Source organism: Dermochelys coriacea, chromosome 3 (genome assembly GCF_009764565.3).
Source record: "Dermochelys coriacea isolate rDerCor1 chromosome 3, rDerCor1.pri.v4, whole genome shotgun sequence".
Taxonomy (NCBI): Eukaryota; Metazoa; Chordata; order Testudines; family Dermochelyidae; genus Dermochelys; species Dermochelys coriacea.
This window is the reverse complement of record NC_050070.1, coordinates 48,595,835-48,619,823: the sequence shown is the minus strand read 5'-3', so window position 1 is coordinate 48,619,823 and position 23,989 is coordinate 48,595,835. Positions and strand designations below refer to the sequence as shown.

Here is a 23,989-nt window from a genome sequence, read left to right as displayed (position 1 = left end):
TGTAAGCAAGACACAGGAAGTAATTCTTCCACTCTACTCCATGCTGATTAGGCCTCAACTGGAGTATTGTGTCCAGTTCTGGGCACCATATTTCAGGAAAGATATGGACAAACTGGAGAAAATCCAGAGAAGAGCAACAAAAAGGATTAAAGGTCTATAAAACATGACATATGAGGGAAGATTGAAAATATTGGGTTTGTTTAATCTGGAGAAGAAAAGACTGAGGAGGACATGATAACAGTTTTGAAGTACATAAAAGGCTGTTACAAGGAGGGAGAAAAAAAATGTTCTCTTTAACCTTTGATGATAGGACAATAAAAAATGGGCTTAAATTGCAGCAAGGGCAGTTTAGATTGGACATTAGGAAAAAATTCCTAAATGTCAGGGTGGTTAAGCACTTGACTAAATTGTGGAATCTTCATCACTGGTGATTTTTAAGAGCAAGTTAGGCAAACACCTGTCAGGGATGGTCTAGATAATACTTAGTCCTGCCTTGAGTGCAGGGGACTGGACTAAAAGACTAAAAGACCTCTCAAAGTCCCTTCCAGTCCTATGATTATATGATTTGTCAAGCAGTGACACTTCTTGCTTAATTCAGTCAAGTTCAAAAAGCTTTTCTCAAGTCTGACTGACTAATCTCAAAAGTCAAGCAACTCTTCCATTCTGTTTGGCTGCTGAACATCTTTCTTTGTCAGATGTTTTGGCATAAGTTAAACTGAAATTAAATTTCCAGATGACATCAATACTTTACAGAGAACCAAACTGCAATGGAACCTGGAAAGATCATTGTAGGGCTGCAAGCAAGGATGACATATTTAGAACCAACCAATGTGACGTAGTACACACAAATAAAGGCTATAAGCAGCACAAATACAAAATTGAGAGGCACAGAGAAAGAGTATTAAAAGTATAAAAATAGCAAAATGACTCTATTCTCACCAAGCAATGTAGTTGCTGCAGGAAAGATGTAGAATTGAAATAAGTAGAACAGAGAGCTAAAATATTATACATTTCAGAAATATGTCTACAGTGAGATAGGGAATCATTGATATAAATTACTGACGAACAAAACAGCATGTTTTCTAAGGAAAGATTCACTAACTTGTTGATAACCATTCTACAAAAAGGCCTGAAGAATTTGCAGAATTTTCCACTATTTTGATCTTCTGCTCGCAATTATACATATACACATTTCACAGCAATGTACCTCAGATACTTTCCTGGCAAGAAATAGCATTTATATACTCAGTAACTGAAACTGGTAGATATTGTTTCACTGGAGTAGCATAAGCAAGTACCTTGAACTCAAACAATAGCAGACATCTTTTAAGAAGTTTGGAATTTCAAATAGAAAGGATGATAGAACAGAAATAATACTAAGCCATGATAGGTGAAATTAAACCAAAATAAAAGTGCTTTTCTGCTGCACTTACAGCTCACTTTAATGTGAAAGATTCAGAGGACAAAGCCATTTTAATAATGTTTTATACTGTACTGCCAAAGTTATTACCTTATTTAACCTTGTATATGCATATTATAAAAATAATCAATTTATGTTACAGTGAATTACTTTGGGTTAACATAAGAACACAATTCCTGAATTGAATTTCAAATGACGAGACCTTCATTGTGTTTTTTCAGACATCAGTGAAAAAAAAGACTGTCCCCCATCCCCCCTGCTCTCCTGCTGGTAATAGCTCACCTTTCCTGATCACTCTTGTTACAGTCTGTATGGTAACACCCATTGTTTCATGTTCTCTGTGTATATAAAATCTCCCCACTATATTTTCCACTGTATGCATCCGATGAAGTGAGCTGTAGCTCTCGAAAGCTTATGCTCTAATAAATTTGTTAGTTTCCAAGGTGCCACAAGTACTCCTTCTCTCAACCTTCAATTATTGGAGATCTGTTGTCTCATGAAACAAAGAATTTGACGTCTAATGTAATGAGTCAGACTAATCTAAAAAACTAAACTAAACTTCGATTAATCTAAAAAAAAAAAGAAAAATCACCTGACAGAAAAGGAGTACTTGTGGCACCTTAGAGACTAACAAATTTATTTGAGCATAAGCTTTCATGAGCTACAGCTCACTTCATCGGATGCATATAAACTGTTCAGGAAGGACAGGCAGGGCAGAAAAGGTGGGGGAGTTGCATTGTATGTAAGAGAGTAGTATGATGGCTCAGAGCTCTAGTATGAATCATAGAATCATAGAATCATAGAATATCAGGGTTGGAAGGGACCCCAGAAGGTCATCTAGTCCAACCCCCTGCTCAAAGCAGGACCAAGTCCCAGTTAAATCATCCCAGCCAGGGCTTTGTCAAGCCTGACCTTAAAAACCTCTAAGGAAGGAGATTCTACCACCTCCCTAGGTAACGCATTCCAGTGTTTCACCACCCTCTTAGTGAAAAAGTTTTTCCTAATATCCAATCTAAACCTCCCCCATTGCAACTTGAGACCATTACTCCTCGTTCTGTCATCTGCTACCATTGAGAACAGTCTAGAGCCATCCTCTTTGAAACCCCCTTTCAGGTAGTTGAAAGCAGCTATCAAATCCCCCCTCATTCTTCTCTTCTGCAGACTAAACAATCCCAGCTCCCTCAGCCTCTCCTCATAAGTCATGTGCTCTAGACCCCTAATCATTTTTGTTGCCCTTCGTTGTACTCTTTCCAATTTATCCACATCCTTCCTGTAGTGTGGGGCCCAAAACTGGACACAGTACTCCAGATGAGGCCTCACCAGTGTCGAATAGAGGGGAACGATCACGTCCCTCGATCTGCTCGCTATGCCCCTACTTATACAACCCAAAATGCCATTGGCCTTCTTGGCAACAAGGGCACACTGCTGACTCATATCCAGCTTCTCGTCCACTGTCACCCCTAGGTCCTTTTCCGCAGAACTGCTGCCGAGCCATTCGGTCCCTAGTCTGTAGCGGTGCATTGGATTCTTCCATCCTAAGTGCAGGACCCTGCATTTATCCTTATTGAACCTCATTAGATTTCTTTTGGCCCAATCCTCCAATTTGTCTAGGTCCTTCTGTATCCTATCCCTCCCCTCCAGCGTATCTACCACTCCTCCCAGTTTAGTATCATCTGCAAATTTGCTGAGAGTGCAATCCACACCATCCTCCAGATCATTTATGAAGATATTGAACAAAACGGGCCCCAGGACCGACCCCTGGGGCACTCCACTTGACACCGGCTGCCAACTAGACATGGAGCCATTGATCACTACCCGTTGAGCCCGACAATCTAGCCAGCTTTCTACCCACCTTATAGTGCATTCATCCAGCCCATACTTCCTTAACTTGCTGACAAGAATGCTGTGGGAGACCGTGTCAAAAGCTTTGCTAAAGTCAAGAAACAATACATCCACTGCTTTCCCTTCATCCACAGAACCAGTAATCTCATCATAAAAGGCGATTAGATTAGTCAGGCATGACCTTCCCTTGGTGAATCCATGCTGACTGTTCCTGATCACTTTCCTCTCCTCTAAGTGCTTCAGGATTGATTCTTTGAGGACCTGCTCCATGATTTTTCCAGGGACTGAGGTGAGGCTGACCGGCCTGTAGTTCCCAGGATCCTCCTTCTTCCCTTTTTTAAAGATGGGCACTACATTAGCCTTTTTCCAGTCATCCGGGACTTCCCCCGTTCGCCACGAGTTTTCAAAGATAATGGCCAAGGGCTCTGCAATCACAGCCGCCAATTCCCTCAGCACTCTCGGATGCAATTCGTCCGGCCCCATGGACTTGTGCACGTCCAGCTTTTCTAAATAGTCCCTAACCACCTCTATCTCTACAGAGGGCTGGCCATCTCTTCCCCATTTTGTGTTGCCCAGCACAGCAGTCTGGGAGCTGACCTTGTTAGTGAAAACAGAGGCAAAAAAAGCATTGAGTACATTAGCTTTTTCCACATCCTCTGTCACTAGCTTGCCTCCCTCATTCAGTAAGGGGCCCACACTTTCCTTGGCTTTCTTCTTGTTGCCAACATACCTGAAGAAACCCTTCTTGTTACTCTTGACATCTCTTGCTAGCTGCAGCTCCAGGTGCGATTTGGCCCTCCTGATATCTTTCCTACATGCCCGAGCAATATTTTTATACTCTTCCCTGGTCATATGTCCAACCTTCCACTTCTTGTAAGCTTCTTTTTTATGTTTAAGATCCGCTAGGATTTCACCATTAAGCCAAGCTGGTCGCCTGCCATATTTACTATTCTTTCGACTCATCGGGATGGTTTGTCCCTGTAACCTCAACAGGGATTCCTTGAAATACAGCCAGCTCTCCTGGACTCCCTTCCCTTTCATGTTAGTCCCCCAGGGGATCCTGGCCATCTGTTCCCTGAGGGAGTCAAAGTCTGCTTTCCTGAAGTCCAGGGTCCGTATCCTGCTGCTTACCTTTCTTCCCTGCGTCAGGATCCTGAACTCAACCAACTCATGGTCACTGCCTCCCAGATTCCCATCCACTTTTGCTTCCCCCACTAATTCTACCCGGTTTGTGAGCAGCAGGTCAAGAAAAGCGCTCCCCCTAGTTGGCTCCCCTAGCACTTGCACCAAGAAATTGTCCCCTACGCTTTCCAAAAACTTCCTGGATTGTCTATGCACCGCTGTATTGCTCTCCCAGCAGATATCAGGAAAATTAAAGTCACCCATGAGAATCAGGGCATGCGATCTAGTAGCTTCCGTGAGTTGCCGGAAGAAAGCCTCATCCACCTCATCCCCCTGGTCCGGTGGTCTATAGCAGACTCCCACCATGACATCACTCTTGTTGCACACACTTCTAAACTTAATCCAGAGACACTCAGGTTTTTCCACAGTTTCGTACCGGAGCTCTGAGCAGTCATACTGCTCCCTTACATACAGTGCTACTCCCCCACCTTTTCTGCCCTGCCTGTCCTTCCTGAACAGTTTATAACCATCCATGACTGTACTCCAGTCATGTGAGTTATCCCACCAAGTCTCTGTTATTCCAATCACGTCATAATTCCTTGACATCACCAGGACCTCCAGTTCTCCCTGCTTGTTTCCAAGGCTTTGTGCATTTGTATATAAGCACTTGAGATAACCTGTTGATCGCCCCTCATTCCCAGTATGAGGCAGGAGCCCTCCCCTCACAGACCTTCCTGCCTGTGCTTCCTTCCGGTATCCCGCTTTCCCACTTACCTCAGGGCTTTGGTCTCCTTCCCCCGGTGAACCTAGTTTAAAGCCCTCCTCACTAGGTTAGCCAGCCTGCTGGCAAAGATGTTCTTCCCTCTCTTCGTAAGATGGAGCCCGTCTCTGCCCAGCACTCCTCCTTCATGGAACACCATCCCATGGTCAAAGAATCCAAAGCCTTCTCTCCGACACCACCTGCGTAGCCATTCGTTGACCTCCACGATTCGACGGTCCCTACCCAGGCCTTTTCCTTCCACGGGGAGGAAACTGCAGAAAAACCTGAGAGTCTCTGGATTAAGTTTAGAAGTGTGAGCAAAAAGGGTGAGTTCATGCTGGGAGTCTGCTATAAACCACCAGACCAGGGGGATGAGGTGGACGAGGCTTTCTTCCGGCAACTAACGCAAGTTACTAGATCGCAGGCCCTGGTTTTCATGGGAGACTTCAATCACGCTGATATCTGCTGGGAGAGCAATACAGCGGTGCACAGACAATCCAAGAAGTTTTTGGAATGTGTAGGGGACAATTTCCTGGTGCAAGTGCTGGAGGAACCAATTAGGGGCAGAGCTCTTTTTGACCTGCTGCTCATAAACCGGGAAGAATTAGTAGGGGAAGCAAAAGTGAATGGGAACCTGGGAGGCAGTGACCATGAGATGGTTGAGTTAAGGATCCTGACACAAGGAAGAAAGGAGAGCAGCAGAATACGGACCCTGGACTTCAGAAAAGCAGACTAACAACCTCAGGGAACTGATGGGCAGCATCCCCTGGGAGAATAACATGAGGGGGAAAGGAGTCTAGGAGAGCTGGCTGTATTTTAAAGAATACTTATTGAGGTTACCAGAACAAACCATCCCGAAGTGTAGGAAGAATAGTAAATACGGCAGGCGACCAGCTTGGCTTCACAGTGAAATCCTTGCTGATCTTAAACACAAAAAAGAAGCTTACAAGAAGTGGAAGATTGGACAAATGACCAGGGAAGAGTATAAAAATATTGCTCAGGCATGCAGGAGTGAAATCAGGAAGGCCAAATCACACTTGGAGTTGCAGCTAGCAAGAGATGTTAAGAGTAACAAGAAGGGTTTCTTCAGGTATGTTCAGGCAACAAGAAGAAAGTCAAGGAGAGTGTGGGCCCCTAACTGAATGAGGGAGGCAACTTAGTGACAGAGGATAGTGGAAAAAGCTAATGTACTCAATGCTTTTTTTGCCTCTGTCTTCAGCTCCCAGACTGCTGCACTGGGTAACACAGCAGGGGTAGGAGGTGACCAGCCCTCTGTGAAGAAAGAAGTGGTTCGGGACTATTTAGAAAAGCTGGACGAGCACAAGTCCATGGGGCCGGATGCGCTGCATCCGAGAGTGCTAAAGGAGTTGGCGGATGTGATTGCAGAGCTATTGGCCATTATCTTTTAAAACTCATGGCAATCGGGGGAGGTCCCAGACAACTGGAAAAAGGCTAATGTAGTGCCCATCTTTAAAAAATGGAAGGAGGAGGATCCTGGGAACTACAGGCCATTCAGCTCACCTCAGTCCCTGGAAAAATCATGGAGCAGATCCTCAAGGAATCAATTCTAAAGCACTTAGTGAGAGGAAAGTGATCAGGAACAGTCAGCATGGATTCACCAAAGACAAGTCATGCCTGACTAATCTAATTGCCTTCTAGTTGACAAGATAACTGGCTCTGTGGATGAGGGGAAAGCAGTGGACATGTTGGTCCTTGACTTTAGCAAAGCTTTTGACACAGTCCCCCACAGTATTCTTGCCAGCAAGTTAAAGAAGTATGGGCTGGATGAATGGACTATAAGGTGACTAGAAAGCTGGCTAGATCGGGCTCAACGGGTAGTGATCAATAGCTCCACGTCTAGTTGGCAGCAGGTATCAAGTGGAGTGCCCCAAGGGTCGGTTCTGGGGCCGGTTTTGTCCAATGTCTTCATTAAGGATCTGGAGAATGGTGTGGATTGCATCCTCAGCAAGTTTGCAGATGACACTAAACTGGGAGGAGAGGTAGATACGCTGGAGTGTAGGGATAGGATACAGAGGGAACTAAACAAATTAGAGGATTGGGCCAAAAGAAATCTGATGAGGTTCAACAAGGACAAGTGCAGAGTCCTGCACTTAGGACTGAAGAATCCCATGCACCACTACAGACTAGGGACCAAATGGCTAAGCAGCAGTTCTGCAGAAAAGGACCTAGGGGTCACAGTGGATGAGAAGCTGGATATGAGTCAACAGTGTGCCCTTGTTGCCAAGAAGGCCAATGGCATTTTGGGATGTATAAGTAGGAGGCATTGCCAGCAGATCGAGGGATGTGATCGTTCCCCTCTATTTGACATTGGTGAGGCCTCATCTGGAGTACTGTGTCCAGTTTCGGGCCCCACACTACAAGAAGGATGTGGAAAAATTGGAAAACATCCAGCGGAGGGCAACAAAAATGATTAGGGGACTGGAACACATGACTTATGAGAAGAGGCTGAGGGAACTGGGATTGTTTAGTCTAAAGAAGAGAAGAATGAGGGGGGACTTGATAGCTGCTTTCAACTACCTGAAAGGGGGTCCAAAGAGGATGGATCTAGACTGTTCTCAGTGGTACCAGATGACAGAATGAGGAGTAAGTTGCAGTGGGGGAGGTTTAGGTTGGATATTAGGAAAAACTTTTTCACTAGGAGGGTGGTGAAACACTGGAATGCGTTACCTAGGTAGGTGGTAGAATCTCCTTCCTTAGAAGTTTTTAAGGTCAGGCTTGACAAAGCCCTGGCTGGGATGATTTAGTTGGGGATTGGTCCTGCTTTGAGTAGGGGGCTGGACTAGATGACCTCCTGAGGTCCCTTCCAACCCTGATATTCCATGATTCTATGATTCATAGAATGGAACATAAAGTAAGAAGATAGATAGATAGATAGAGAGAGAGATAGATAGAGAGATAGATACATACATACATACATACATAGAACATGAAGAGGTGGAAGTAGCCATACCAACTGTAAGAGGTTAATTAATTAAGATGAGACATTATCAGCAGGGGAAAAAGAACTTTTGTAGTGAAAATCAAGATGGCCCATTTATGCAAACTAGATACCATTAACTTCAGTTTGAATAGAGACTGGGATTGGCTGGGTTATTACACATATTGAATCTATTTCTCCATGTTAAGTATCCTCAGACCTTCTTGTCAACTGTCTAAATGGGCCATCGTGATTATCACTACAGAAGTTTTTTTTCTCCTGCTGGTAATTGCTCATTGGGGCAAAAGACCTATCTGGCTTCAAGATTAAACTCAATAAATTTATGGAGCAGATGGGATCATGTTATCCCACAATACATTTTAATTTCGAGAGAGGAGTATATGTTTGCCTCCCCCAGACCTTGGTCAGTCTCTGCTGCCACCACCCCACAAATGAAGACCTGCCTTAAAAAAAAGGCAAAAGCTCCATTCAGAAAGAAACAGATATTTAAAAAAGTTTTCCCTTTCAATCATAACTCTCCTGCTCAAGTATTTAAGACAAATATATTTACATATCAATTCAATTTTTTTAAATGTCAATTTAAAAAGAGGCTCCTGTCCACGAAGGAATTCAAACAAAACATATTTGAACACAATTTTAAAATAATATTTTAAATATGGTTCTAAGACCATTTAGCTTTGTCTATACTGGCCAGCCAAACTAAGTTAGAAACTGACCAATAAACAATTTTCAAACTCTCTTTAAAGGCTAGTGTAGCAAAGGCTAAAGAATGTGTATTTAGTAACAAAAAGGAGAGAAAATAAATTCAGTTATTCTAACCACCTACTATGCTCTTCTCTAAATGTACTTACCATCATCCACATCCATCACAGTTCTCAGTCCAGTTTTAGACCTAATGCAGCAAGATCTTAGGCACTTCACAGGCCATACCCCAGCACCTCATAAAATCAGAACCTCGCACTGTAAACTCCTTGGACCATAGGCATTTTAATATGTTTGACATGGACACCTATCATGCTGTATAAATAATACGTAAGCATGTGTGCTTGTAAAAATACCAACACATGAAAGGATATTTTCCTTATATAATCTGCATCCTTTTACGCACTGGATGACATAGTTAGCAATAGCACTTCTAATTAGATGGGTTCAAGACTTGTTGTGACAACAACTTCTGTTTATTTGCAAAATGGAGCAGCAGCATCTGTTTACATTTTTATCAATTAAATGATAAGATTAGACTAACATACCATCTCTTTCCTTCCTTACATGTCAATAAGCATTAGTCAACAAATAAAAATTCTACAAATCACAACTCACTGTTGCTAAATCTTTTTTATTTCCACATTATATTTCAATCAAAGCTCTAATAAATTTGCATAATGTTTTCATCTTAAAATCATAAAGTGTTACTTCCAGTGACTATTAATGAAGCCTCTAAAAAGTTTTGTAGCATCAAAAGGTCAGTGTTTAGAGACCCTCAAAACATGAATGTTCTTCCACCTTAAGTGACATCTGTTATGTTTTATGCACAACAATTTCACACTAAGTCTGATCTACCAGACAACTATGGTTAAGCATGAATTATAACCAATCTCTCGTGCACACACACAGATCTGAAGACAAAAGAGCAACAAATAATATTTTATGGTCCATTTTGTTATATAATTAGTCTGTGGGCTTTAATAAAAAGATTACTGGCACAGACACAGAAAAAACAACTGACACATGAGAATTATTTTTCATCTTTACATATGTTCTTCCTGGGAATAAAAATTAAGAAATATCAGAAATCTGACAAGATAAATACACTGAAAATATTAGAAACTACTGTTTACTTTACATATTCATTATAACACAAAACAAATGTACATGTTGAAATGCGTGTTTTGACAGGTATGTTACTGTACTATATAGTGCATACACCATGAACATCACAATAGAAGATAAATATAATTACATGAACCCATTATATCAGGGGTGGTCAAATTTACTGACCCTCCAAGCCACATATGATAATCTTCAGAAGTTCGAGAGCCCGGTGCACCTGCCAAAGCTCAGGGCTTCAGCCTGCAGGACGTGCCTGCTAGGCCCCAGGACTTCAGCACACTCCTGTTGAAGCCTTGAGCCCCAGCTCAAGTCCTGCTGTGGGCTAAAGCGCCAAGATCCCCCTCCCCTGCAGGGCAGAAGCCCATAGCCCCATCACCCTGCCACAGGGCAGAAGCCCTGAGTTCTTCCCACTCCAGTCTGGTAGGTGGAGAATAGGGAGGAGTAAGAGGGATTCTGCGAGCTGCACTTTAACTGTAAAAGAGCTACATGTGGCTCATGAGTTGCAGTTTGGCCACCCCTGCACTACATCTTTGTGCTCCCCCATTATATTTCCATTGTGCGAACCTACTACACAGATAGTGGTATAATCCTTCATAATACCACATTAGAATTCCAATGCAATCATGGCACCGAGAGCCCTTCCCTTCACTCCGCACCCTTCCCTGTGATAGTTCTGAGTGCTGGTATCATGAGGCTGTTCCTGCACCAGCATGTTAGTTCTGCTGAATGGGCAAGATTAATAAACTCAGTGCCACAGAAGTATTGTCAAAGTAAGGACTCTGAGCTCTAAGCTGGCAATTTTTCCAAAGGGAGGGAGATGACAAGGTAAAAATATGTGTTCTATGGTCACTTATCTCTGAAGCCTACCATACATTTCAAACAACCCATAAAGAAAAAACCTTACACTTGAAAAAGCAAATTGTCCTAAGTGGGTCAAACTCTTCGTATCCTCTTTATAGGGTGCTGGTATACTAATATCTACTACTTTGCATGCCACACCCTAGCCCTTCAAGTAGAGCTACCATGAAGGGGAAGAAATAGGTCTTATCAGTACAGAGCAATAGTATCCAGGGGGAGGAGAAGGAGTTCACATACATCTAACGAATATTATTGTGAGTTAGTATTGTAAGAACATTGTGCAGAACATCTACAGTCCCTGGACAGTCAAAACTAGAATCACACAATAAACATGCATGCACGCACATGCTCCCTTCACTCTCCTGTAATGGTAGGACCGGGAGTATAATAGTCATTACCTTGACTACTAATAATTTTCCTTTTTAAGAAGGGAAGCTGACAAGAGTAAGAAATGAGAACCTGTCAAATATTGTGAAGCAGCATTTTCAGCTGCCAACTGGAGAAAACAACTAAACTATTATTGTATGTAAAGTAAATAAGGTTTTTAAAATGTTTAAGAAGCTTCATTTAAAATTAAATTAAAATGCAGATCTTATCATTAGTGTGATCCTTGCTCTTGCTTTTCCTTGCTGAGTTTTCCAATGTCTGGCATGTATTTGGATACTTTAAGCTGCACATAGACTTCTGAGTGATCAGTTGTTAACCAGCTCCAAGAGGGACAGAGGACAGACTTCATGTGTGAAAATACATGAACAGCCTCATAATGTGCTAAGACCTTAAGAATTCAATGTTAATGAATTATTATTATGAGTTAGAAATCTTTATTCACCATCAGACTATTTCATATCATATTTCAGCTAACTCCTATACAGTGGGACAGTAATATTATTTTGTTCTGCCTTGTGGATTCCTGTAGATTGTCTTCATTCCTCATGTCTGAGGACAACAGTGCACATAACCTGGGAAAGGGGTTAAGAGAATTCTTTACTTCTCTCAGCAGTAACTCCAGGATAAGGTAAAGAGTTGAGATGACCAATTCCAAAAATGTGGTGTCACAATCTCATCTTTGAAGCCTAATAATATCAACATCAACCCAAAGGCTTGGGGACAGAGCAGGGGATCAGCAAGGTATTCTCTCCTGTTTTTACACTGATATGGAGAATCCCAGATGACAAAGGCATTAAACATACAGACCATTACTAATTTTGGCACTGCAGTACATTAAATGCACCATTTCTTCAGAAGGTAATAAATGTTCTGTCATTGGTGGATGTTAATTTTAAATAAATTATTCCAGAGTATAATGTAAAAAATCATCTCTCTACTTCAAGACAATTACCACATAAAACATGAACATAAGACACAAGGAGTAACCTGGGTTAAGTAAATAAACTTAAACTATTTTGTATATTTCCTTAAGAAATTATAAATTCTCTCAAAATGAAAGGCCAAGTAGGATTTTAAACAGAATATGACTAAACATGCAAGGGTATAAGAGGAAGAATTCTCTTGTACTTCAGGCATTGGACTGGGACTCACAGTGATAAGGTTCACTGATAATGTTTTTCGTTGTTCTCTGAACCTTGCCTTTGCAATACAGACAACAGAAAACTTTTAGAAGCCCATGAACCCTAAAAAAAAATTAAATAACAATTATATACTAACACCCGTAAGTATATAATCGTGTATATTATATATAGACATACACACACACACACACACACACACACACACACACACCCCTGAATGATCTGTCAGTTAAAATACACTTGCCATACTTAATCATCCCATAACACTGTTCATATTCCTAGGTCTAACTGTGCAAAAATTTTTCAATTGGAAACTACAGATGATGCATCTTTCTTTGTAGTCACTGAATACTTTTTTGCTGAATGAAAGTGGAACTGTCAAAGAACTGAATTTACAAGTACCAAAAAAAGCTATCTCAGTATTCTGTTGTTCCGTAGAAACTAGAATCTGATGATATTTTCTCATCACAAGTGGCTAATATGAATAAAATCTGTTGTGTTTCAGTACAGTTATGTGTCAATGAAAGCAGTTCTGCACAGCAAGAAGCACCAAGCTGTAAATCATGTAGTAAGCCAGGAGGTATGTTTTAACAGATGAAGACTTTGGCTTTAAAATCTAAATTGATAATTATGATATTTAAATAAAGAGATTTGTTAAACATGTCATTTGGCGAGCATACGTTACCTTACATTTACTAAAACCACAACATGGGGATCAAGGAACATATTAACAATTCTGCATCACCTAATTATTTAGGATCAAATTCCAGCTCCCTGGAGAATATCATTCAGACTGGGATTCCAGAATACTTGTGCATTAAAACAAACAAAAACAAACAAGAATATCTGGCCTAACTAGTCAAAAAGAGTATCTGGCCTAACTAGGACTAGTTATTGAAAAGAGAAAAAACAGTTCCTCTACATTAAATCCCTTTTTCTCAGAGAAACATTGTCCCCTTGTCTTCACTGTAGGGAATGGAAAAGCAATGAAGACAAAGGAAAAGTAGAGAATACCTACTAAATAATCATTCTATCTCAATAATTATTATATTTCTATAGAGATTTCTAATGAATAAGGGTTCTAAAGAGGAGAGAGAGAATAGCAAATAAAGTTTGTATAGTGCTCTGTACATATATGAATGTTTGACCAAATTTCGGCATAGAATTTCTTCCAAAGAAGCAGACATTTTCCATCCAAGAAGCATCAGATAAAGAAGCTTAGTCATATGGCAATTGACTATTTTGAAGCCTTTTTTTCTTGTATCTGGGTTGGAAAGCTATAAACAGATACGTTTTCCTGAAATCCTTTGTCCTTTTAAAATAAGTCTTAGTAGCTTTCTTTAAATCTAAAATTATGCCAGATTTTCCTTTTCATAAAAAGGTTTTGGGCACAAAAAAATCTGATCTATTGAATATGTCTAAAGTTCAAACATCCTTGATGATGTAATTGGAAAAATGCCTTAATAGATTAAGAAAAATACAATATAGTTTTCAACTGTTCAAACTGATAAGACAATGCCTGGTTTAAATTTTCCAGATGGGGCATTCCATAATAGAATGAGGGTTAATATTATCAAATGGTCTTATAAACTTAGTTATCCCTCTCCCCTAATATCAAACCTATCAATTTAACATTTTACGGGGATCTTCTACCTCCAACTCTCAACCAGTCAACATTTAGGCACCAGTGAGACCATCAGAACCCCTGCTCAGCTAACTCTGTAGGCACTTTGGTTTCATGCACCCAGACTGGGATCTTTACATAGTCATTTCCTACCTTGCTTGCTGGACCCAATCCAAGTGTTCTGAGCACACCTAAACTCATACAAAACAGCCAGGAGCAGGTGGTGCCCCCCCCCTTACAACCGTTAGCCCAATGGTTAGAGTACTCTTCCAGTATCCAAGTTCAATTCCATCCTGAGATGGAGCAGGGATTTGAACTTGGATCTTCACCCATAACTATTTCACATTTGGAGACAATGTATACCTTCAAATCAGCGGCACTGCGATGGGTACCTGCATGGCCCCACAGTCTGCCAACATTTTTATGGCTGACTTAGAACAACGCTTCCTCAGCTCTCATCCCCTAATGCCCCTACTCTACTTGCGCTACATTGATGACATCTTCATCATCTGGACCCATGGAAAAGAAGCCCTTGAGGAATTCCACCATGATTTCAACAATTTCCATCCCACCATCAACCTCAGCCTGGACCAGTCCACACAAGAGATCCACTTCCTGGACACTATGGTGCTAATAAGTGATGGTCACATAAACACCACCCTATTCCGGAAACCTACTGACCACTATGCCTACCTACATGCTTCCAGCTTTCATCCAGACCACACCACACGATCCATTGTCTACAGCCAAGCTCTATGATACAACCCACATTTGCTCTAACCCCTCAGACAGAGACAAACACCTACAAGATCTCTAACAAGTGTTCTTACAACTACAATACCCACCTGCTGAAGTGAAGAAACAGATTGACAGAGCCAGAAGAGTACCCAGAAGTCACCTACTACAGGACAAGCCCAACAACGAAAATAACAGAACGCCACTAGCCATCACCTTCAGCCCCCAACTAAAACCTCTCCAACACATCATCAAGGATCTACAACCCATCCTGAAGGACGACCCATCACTCTCACAGATCTTGGGAGACAGGCCAGTCCTTGCTTACAGACAGCCCCCCAATCTGAAGCAAATACTCACCAGCAACCACACACCACACAACAGAACCACTAACCCAGGAACCTATCCTTGCAACAAAGCCCGTTGCCAACTCTGTCCACATATCTATTCAGGGGACACCATCATAGGGCCTAATCACATCAGCCACACTATCAGAGACTCGTTCACCTGCGCATCTACCAATGTGATCTATGCCATCATGTGCCAGCAATGCCCCTCTGCCATGTACATTGGTAAAACTGGAAAGTCTCTACGTAAAAGAATAAATGGACACACATCAGACGTCAAGAATTATAACATTCAAAAACCAGTCGGAGAACACTTCAATCTCTCCGGTCACTAGATTACAGACCTGAGGGTGGCTATCCTTCAACAAAAAAACTTCAAAAACAGACTCCAACGAGAGACTGCTGAATTGGAATTAATTTGCAAACTGGATACAATTAACTTAGGCTTGAATAGAGACTGGGAATGGATGAGTCATTACAAAAAGTAAAACTATTTCCCCATGTTATTTCTCCCCCCCACCCCACCCCCCACTGTTCTTCAGATGTTCTTGTTAACTGCTGGAAATAGCCTACCTTGCTTGTCACCATGAAAGGTTTTCCTCCTTTCCCCCCTCTGCTGCTGGTGATAGCTCATCTTAAGTGATCACTCTCCTTACAGTGTGTATGATAAAACCCATTGTTTCATGTTCTCTGTGTGTATATAAATCTCCCCTCTGTATTTTCCACCAAATGCATCTGATGAAGTGAGCTGTAGCTCACGAATGCTTATGCTCAAATAAATTTGTTAGTCTCTAAGGTGCCACAAGTATTCCTTTTCTTTTTGCGAATACAGACTAACAAGGCTGCTACTCTGAAACCAGTCCCAGAAGAGCACACCAATCACTGGGCTTTGGGGTACTCTGGGGCAGCTCTCAGTCTCTCCTGTTGAAGCTATTCCACTGGGACCAGGGAACTTTGAACTTCCCACATCCCAGGTGAGTGCCCTATCAACAGGGCTATAGAGTTATTCTCACTTTCTCTAGCCCTGTGACTAATTATCTATACACACTGGCATCACTTAAACAGGAGAAAATGAGAGAGACCTGCTGCAGAATATACCATAGCCCAGTGATTACAACACCCTCCTAGGGAATGGAGGGGGGACCAAGTTCAGATTCCTGCTCCAAATCAGGCATAAGATGTAACTAAACCTAGATCTCTCACATACCGGATAAGTGCTCAGACCAACAGGCACATCACCACCACTTGGGTTTATGGCAAAAATGGCTTAGTCACCTAACTTCAGGAGAGCATTCATAGCCATGAAGCCTCTGCAATGATAGAGGATAAGTTCCTTTGAGGGGTGGGACTTAAGTCCTTTCCTCGGTATTTCCTATTGGCTTGCTTAGATAGTCCCCTGATCCGAGTGCTGACTATTTTTAATCGCATTCTTAGGCGCCTACTTCTCCCCAGGAATTGTATAGGAGGCCTAGGCATCTAACTCAGAGCTGTAAATTCCACTGGATGGCAAGGCATCTAAAAGTTTGGCGCTGAAACACCTATGGTCCTTCAGGGACCTAGTCCTAAGCGTAAATAAAAACAAACCTCAAAATGGTTCTCCTCCAATCTGTGAGCTGAAGAGGGTGAGAAGATAATCTGCCAGAAGGGTATCTTCTGAGAATCAGAACTATAAAGTAATTCCCCTTTCTTTAGAAGTATCTGGGCAGGATTCTCATTGTAAAAGTAAATATAACAAGAGTGGTCTCAAAAGTACAACTGCAACAGCAAGAGCTAGACCAATGCCAACAGAATGAAGAAGGGTTTTCTTCTTTACAGATCAACAATCATGTTTAAACTGCTGGCTTGCCTACAGGCTATGTCCAGAACACACACTCAAAATTTTCATCTCAAATACACAGCATCCTGAAAGAAACAAAGCTTTAGAGGGTTGGAGGACATAGGCTCCTCAACATCAGAAAAAACTTCTGGAAGACTAAGGCCCAGAAGCAGGATTTCTCACCAGAGGTGAAATCTAAACAATACTTTGTAAATGTATGAAGTGAAGGCCAACCAACCTGCTTTGCACATATCTGAGATGGAAACATGCCCAGACTGGAAGCTACCTTGTCTCAGATATGACCTTCTAGTTTAGGGTCAGACTGCACCCAATAGCTATTTTTACATGGTCCCCTTAATGATAGTACTAATCAGGGACCAGGTGTCAAATGACAGAAGTGTTTTAATCAGAACCTTTTAGCATCAAGTGTATGGAAACACAAACAAATCCTGTGTACATTTTTGAAGCTCTAAAATTTAACTGCTGAAAATATTTAAATATTTAACACTGTTTTAAACCTATATCCAAGTTTTCAACTCATGTTAAGCTTTAGCCCAAGAGCACTTGAAATGGTTAAGACGTTAAACCCTCAAAAAGGAGCTTTCACCTAATGGAAATGTCAGTTTCTTTCTTACAATGCTAACAATTTAAAGTTTCAAATTAACTTAATGATGCACAGTTGGGCTGAACTAAACCTACTACAGTTCTCTTCATTTTCAGTGTTTTGTTTCATATGATTTCAAACAATACAATGAATTGTCCCATCAGTTAGAAGTTAGATGTTAAACTAAAATTACATGCATTTAAAGAGTCAATCCCACGATGATCCTACTTTAAACATTCAACTTCTTATTAAATCTTATTGGAGGGTCTAGAGCATAAATAATTCAAATCAGAAGTGTTTTGAATTTAACAGTTAAGAGTGCATCTCCATTTTTTCATGCTGCCAATTCTGATCAGTTCGAAATAACTGCAAAATGAAATCTATTTAAATACAGTCAAATTTAGTTTTAGAGTACAGCAAGATAGAACTCTAGTGACGTTGCAAGAACCACCTGAAGGTAACCATACAGCTCCTTTGGTAGTAGTTTGACCTTCACCAAATACTCACACAAATTCCATTAGGGCTTGTCTACACTGAGTTGATGCACACTAGATGGTCTGCAATACATAAGCCGCACTAACAGCATGCAGACAGAGCTGCTCCACCCTCTTGGAATTTGCATCAGTGTGTACACATAGCAGGGGCTAGGTGCACACTAAGCATAAATCATATGGGTGGCTATCCAATGGTCTTTCGCTTCACTGCTGAGTCATGTGTATTCTGGGATGCTTCTTGCTGTACATTTTGGGGATTCATAGCCAGGTGGAAACCAACAGAATTTTAGGGCTTGATGGTCAAACCCCCAAAATCCCATAATTCCACTCCATCCATCCCATGCTTCCTTTCTGGTCCCCGCAATTAAAAACTGGTGAAGGGCCAGAATTTGCCCATTTGCTCCTGGATTCAAATACATCAACATTACTGCATTATTACTCAAGAAGCCATACAACATGCCTCAGACAGCTGCTTCGAATCAAGTTGGTGGAGGGCACACAAATAAACAGACAGGTCGGTCGCAGATGTCCACAAAGCAGCATGGGACGGCAGTTGGAGGACTGCCGAAGTAGTATGCAGTAGCACTGCATACAAACTAACGATAGTCTGTACTGACTCAATTTGCTCCAAACTTAGCATTCTTTGAAAGAGGACTCCAGAATTCACACCAAGTATGGAGTTAGTGCCCTTTAAAGGGTTTCCTTCATGTGTACACAGTCTTTTTCAATCCACACTAAAAAGTAATCAGTTTAAGGCTTGATACAAAAGAACCAAGATTCAAATTGGATGATATCACAAAAGCAGTATTAGATCAATCAAAATGTGAGATTATACTCCAACATCAAACAAAAACAAGGCAGTTATACATTTTGATTACCAACATTACGCAAAAACTGCAGTGACTTTGAAAAAGCAAAAACAATTTCAATGGTTAGCACTTAACTATTGTGCTTATGGCAAACCGTTTTAATTAGACTGCTTCTTAGCTTTCAAGAATGCTACTCATTGACTAAAATAAGGATGCCTCTGGCTTCAATTATACTGTACAACATTAATGGCAGCATTAGCATAAGAATATATCACTATATGTTAATTAAATACAAATACCTCTTTCCGCATATTGTATCAGACTACCAACTTGAATTACTATAACGGAAAAATTGCATACCAAACAAAGCTTCTTCCACAGTGATCTCATTGTGTGCCTTTAATAGTTTAAACAAAAATGTTGTAGTCTCAGCTTTAACTTGAGTTTAATATGTAAATAACTTAGGGATAAAATGACTTTAAGAACATTTTAATATTTTTCATATCCTCTCATTTTATATATTATCTATGATCAGGCCCCCGCCACGGCAGCAATTCCTAAATTCCACCATCTTGGTTATTTTTATTGCCATGAAATACCCTTAATTCTCAGTCTTCCCAACCCCTAAAACTAACACAAATATAGATGGTAGTTTAAAATACTTAGTGACAAAGTTTAATACACTACAATGTTCAATGGCTTCCATTCCTAAAGCCTCATAAGTAGTATAGAAGGGAAGGGATTGCATGCAAACAAAAAAAGAAAAGAAAATCTAAGATGAAGGAAAGTTTGGCAATAGAGGTGTGGCAAAATTAAATAAATATTTTAAAGTAAACCAGTTTTTTAATTTGATCTCTTTACCACACATCTGTACTGCAGTAGCACTTAGGAGCCCCAATTATGGAGCAGGGCCCATCTCACCTTATAATGACAGTTCAAGTTACTGGGAATAGGAACAGTTACTATTTGTCTGTTTTTTTCAACAGAAACCAGGTTTTGAAATTCTCTCTCCAATCCTCTCCTTTTATTCTAAAGACTGCTATCATTTCTGCTTACTCATGCAAATTTAAACAGACTAAGTAACACCAGGATGCAAAAATTCAAATCAAAACAAGACAGAGGAATGCTATACATATACTGCATATAATGCTCTTGTGCATCCCATTGTCATAGGGGGTGAGAGAAAGAAAACCTAAACTAGATTCATAGCTTTAAAGTCACACGTAGCTTCTAAATACGAGATGGGATTAGGTTATGTGACACTGCTCTCCCAGGTTCCTCTATAGGCTGATGGGACAGAGAATGATTTGCCAAGAGCATCTAATCCTATGATTCTATCCCCTCCCTGCTCTTCCCCAGCACAGCATGGCAACACAAACTACCTAAAGATATCACTTTTAGGGCTTTTTATGCAATGGTATTGCTAGTGGAGACAAATAAGATGCCATTTCAAAAGGCGCAACATTTGTTTGGTGCTCCAGTATTACATTGGAGGGGGAGGGTTTGAGGTCTCAGTGAAATCCTCCTACATCAGTGAGCACCTATTTTGTCTGAATAGGTGTTGTGAGGGTACAAGTTAGGGATTAGTATTACTTTAATTCTCATTTAAGATCACTCTCTGCATATTTTCTTCCTATCTACACCTACAAATGCTGCAAAATACAGTAATATAAAAAAAAAGGTAGTCATGTCCAGAGTTAACCTCTTCAATAAGAGTTATGTTACTTTTCACATAAGAAATTACCGCTAAAACCTTGGGATGGACATATGGGCAGGACCACCTGTTGTGTAAGAACACAACTTATGCTATGGCTACACTAGAAAACTCTCTAGTGTAGCCGTCTAAGCCAATGGAGAGGGCTCTCCCATCGGCTTAATTACTCCAGCCCACAAGTGGCGCTAGCTATATCCATGGAAAAAGCTCTTCTGCCAACATAAGCACTGGTGTGGACAGCATAAATTATGTCACTCAAAGGTGTGGTTAATGAGCGACATAACTTTTGTCAACTTAAGCGTAGCGTAGCTATAGCCCTAAAGAAGGTAGTTACTGAGACACAAGTCTAGTGACTATCTGAGCTATCACAAATGAGCATCTTCATTTAAACAGTCTAAAAAGGATATTGCCTTAACAATATCCTTGGCAGAAGGTTCCAATTTTACTTAAAATTATGTTCCTTCAGTTCTTCCTTGCGAGTCTTGTTTATTTTATTTTACTTTAAGCACTGTAAGCAAATTTTGATAATGTTTAGCTGGAATATTTCAGGTGAAATGTTTTGACCAGCTGCAGCATATTGTGCAGTGAGTGAATTAACAAATGGTCCCAAAGGTACAAAACTAGCTCAGAAAAAACGGGTACTTACCGCAAGGGCCTTAGACAGTTTGGTTCTGTAGTTATTTAAAACTATTGCAACTATGTCTGTATGAGGCACATATGCGAAGGCATTCAGAAGGTAAACTCTTCTTACTCTAAACAAATCCATAGCATCCTGTAAAGGAACCTGGATTTGAGATGGAAAGAGAAAGAAACCAACTGTAGAATAGCACTGAACTGAGAAGTGTCATGTTAATAGAGTCTACAGTTACACAGCATCCACACAATTCAAGATTACACAAAGGGATTGCTAAAGGGAAACAAATGTTTGTTTTTAAATAACGACTCAAAAACTGAAGCCAACATTTTCAAAATAAAAATGTTGGAAGTTTTCAGAAAAGCTAGCGTCTACTCTCAGCACACAGGGGAAAAAAATAAGTCAGGTCACTTATTTATTGTGGGTACCTATCTTTATTTAACCAAGTTTAAAATTTGGCTTTGAATCCCAAATCATTACGAGAATATATAGGCAGACTAAAGGTTATAAAATAAATGAATGTTACTTGCCTGTAACCAGAGTTCTTCGAGATGAGCCTCTATATACATACACATATTTGTGGATCACGTGGGACCTGTGCCACAAGCTTCCAGTACCTTCTGGGGCCAGTCACCCCTCCCATCTTAGAAGGATCTGAGGTATAAAAGGGGGAGTAGTGGCCCCAGCAACCCTTCAATTCCTGACACTAATTCAGGAATTTCTAAGCTGAGACTCCAAAGATGTAGAGAAGGTGGGCAGGGAGTGTCAATATGCAGAGGCTCATCTCATTTTTTTGAGTGAACTCTGCATATTCCTACTTGTTGGAGTTTAGCCAGCAGTACAGCCCCAGAAAGATGGGTGGAGGAGGTCTAGGTAAACAAGAACTGCAGAGCTGCCAAACAAGCACGAGCTTTGGATACCAGATCAAGAGGCAATAGAAGCGACAGATCTTGTTCTCCTAAACCTAGTCTTAATGAGAGAAACTTTTGCTAAAAATACAGGCTGCAGTATCAATCGTGCAACACGAAGCAATGAAGATAGCATGGGGATCTGCCAGAGATGCTGTCGTTGTCCTGGATGAGGACGGACAATTCCAAGAGGTGGAAGCCCAGCCACAGGTCAATGATTCTGTGATAATCGTGAAACATAGTACAACAGATGGACAACCTCTGGACCATGACAGGTTCCTCACATTTCTCCTAGAGACTGACTAACTTGTAGATAACCTTTGGCCTGCTATAAATGATGACAAAGTTCTCTGAATATACCAAAGTATGATACCTGCCTCCCTGAAAATAAAGGAGGCCCAGGGACAAAGTCATTTTAATGATCTAAAAGACACTGAAATCTCAGACTGTTGGGATAGGACCCACCTGCTCTGTAAGAATGCAACTTAAAAGGAGATAGTCATTAGGCTTGCATCTCAGTAACTATCTGAGCTATCAAAAATGGCATCTGCATTTAAACAGTCTAAAATGACATCATAGGTCTACCCACTTAGATGCTACCCAGCTGGGAGATCTAAGTTTGATTAATGAAAAACAGAAGTTTTTGATCAGTCTTTTAGACCTCAGCATAACACTCAATCAATAGACCAAGCAACCTGGAGTCTGTCGATGAGAGAAACTTCTACCCTGGGTAGAGACTCCCGCCTCATCTCACAGAAGGAGACCCAGTAGTTTGGAAAGCAGGACTTTATGGATATTAACATCATGATATTGAGATCATTCTGCCAATCTCTAACCATGGCTAACAGCAGCAACTTGATATCAACTGAACCAACACTCAGAAAACCTCTTAATTCACTAGAATCAAAGGCAACATACAGAGAAGTTCCTGCTCTTGATGCAGAAAGGAGTGCAACATTGATGTTAGACTTTGCTTATCTTTGGATCAAAAGCATTCACAAGCATGGTATCGCTGCTAGAAAAGGACTTAATATTTATTCCACTTGTAGAATAAAATAATACAAGCTGGAGCTCTTGCTAGAGCACTTGTACTGTTGAATAAAAAAAGAAAAACAAAAAGCAAAATCTACCAATACATCATCTTTTCCTGGTAGATGAGATATTGAACCCATTCAATAAGGATACTAAACTTTATGAACAAGAAATTTCCCTGACAACTCGCTAAAGTAAACCCCTCTTTGGTGGTCTGTGTAATGCATTCCCATAATGCTGTCTATCAGAATTTAGGCAGATTTGGAGTTTATGAACAGAAGAAACGCCTTGCAAGTCAAAGAAATAGCTCTAAGCCCAGTACCTTCAAGTGGAGCCACATCTCCCACTGAGATCACAAACCTTGGAATGGATTGAAATCTAGCCGAAATATACCTTACATCTTTTAGGACTATTACTGCAGATGACAAGAAGGCGATAAGGGAACTCTCTGGAAGGCATGTTCTTCCCCTATCTTATGAAATACGGCATCTTGAAAGTACTTAGACATCGTGGCTCAGGTATATTTTCAGGTGGCTCAGTATTGCTCAGGTACTTTTCCTAGTGTCAAGAAAAGATAGGAGAGTAATAAAGTGCCCTTGATGAGGCCTCAGATATTGTCTGGTATTAAATCTATCAAATAAATGCAGTAAGGAACCCATCCACTGCAGGAACGTTTGCAGGTCTGGAATAGATCAAGGCTTCAGTGAGCACACATCTACAAAATGGCATGGAAATATCCCTGCATGTTCAAAACACTAGGGAAAAACCATCTGTCTATACACAGCCAGGCATTTAATGGAACACTTTCTGCCACAGAAAGGCCAAAGGGTAAGGTACAGTTTTATTAATAGAGGTCTTTTTTTTAAACTTCCGTCAGAGGTGTTGGTAAAGAGACAAATGTGACCATGGCAGAGGGGGGAGGGGGGAAAATACCTCTGGAACACTTCTGAAG

The 23,989-nt window shown here is 40.9% G+C and overlaps 1 protein-coding gene across 13 annotated transcripts in view; it reads right to left on the bottom strand.

The window, feature by feature from the left end:
* Window positions 1-23,989, bottom strand: part of PRIM2 (DNA primase subunit 2) — a 295,884-nt gene that overhangs the window by 199,396 nt on the left and 72,499 nt on the right. For 10 of the 13 annotated variants that reach the window (XM_043510414.1, XM_038397762.2, XM_038397754.2 and 7 more), the window contains one exon: window positions 21,110-21,247. The exons of 1 other annotated variant lie outside the window; for it this stretch is intronic. In XM_043510414.1, coding sequence (XP_043366349.1) covers window positions 21,110-21,247 — 138 coding nt within the window. Of the gene's footprint in view, window positions 1-9,262; window positions 9,867-21,109; window positions 21,248-23,989 lie in introns of those variants that run through there. 2 more of the 13 variants (XM_038397764.2, XM_043510415.1) reach the window with 1 other exon arrangement.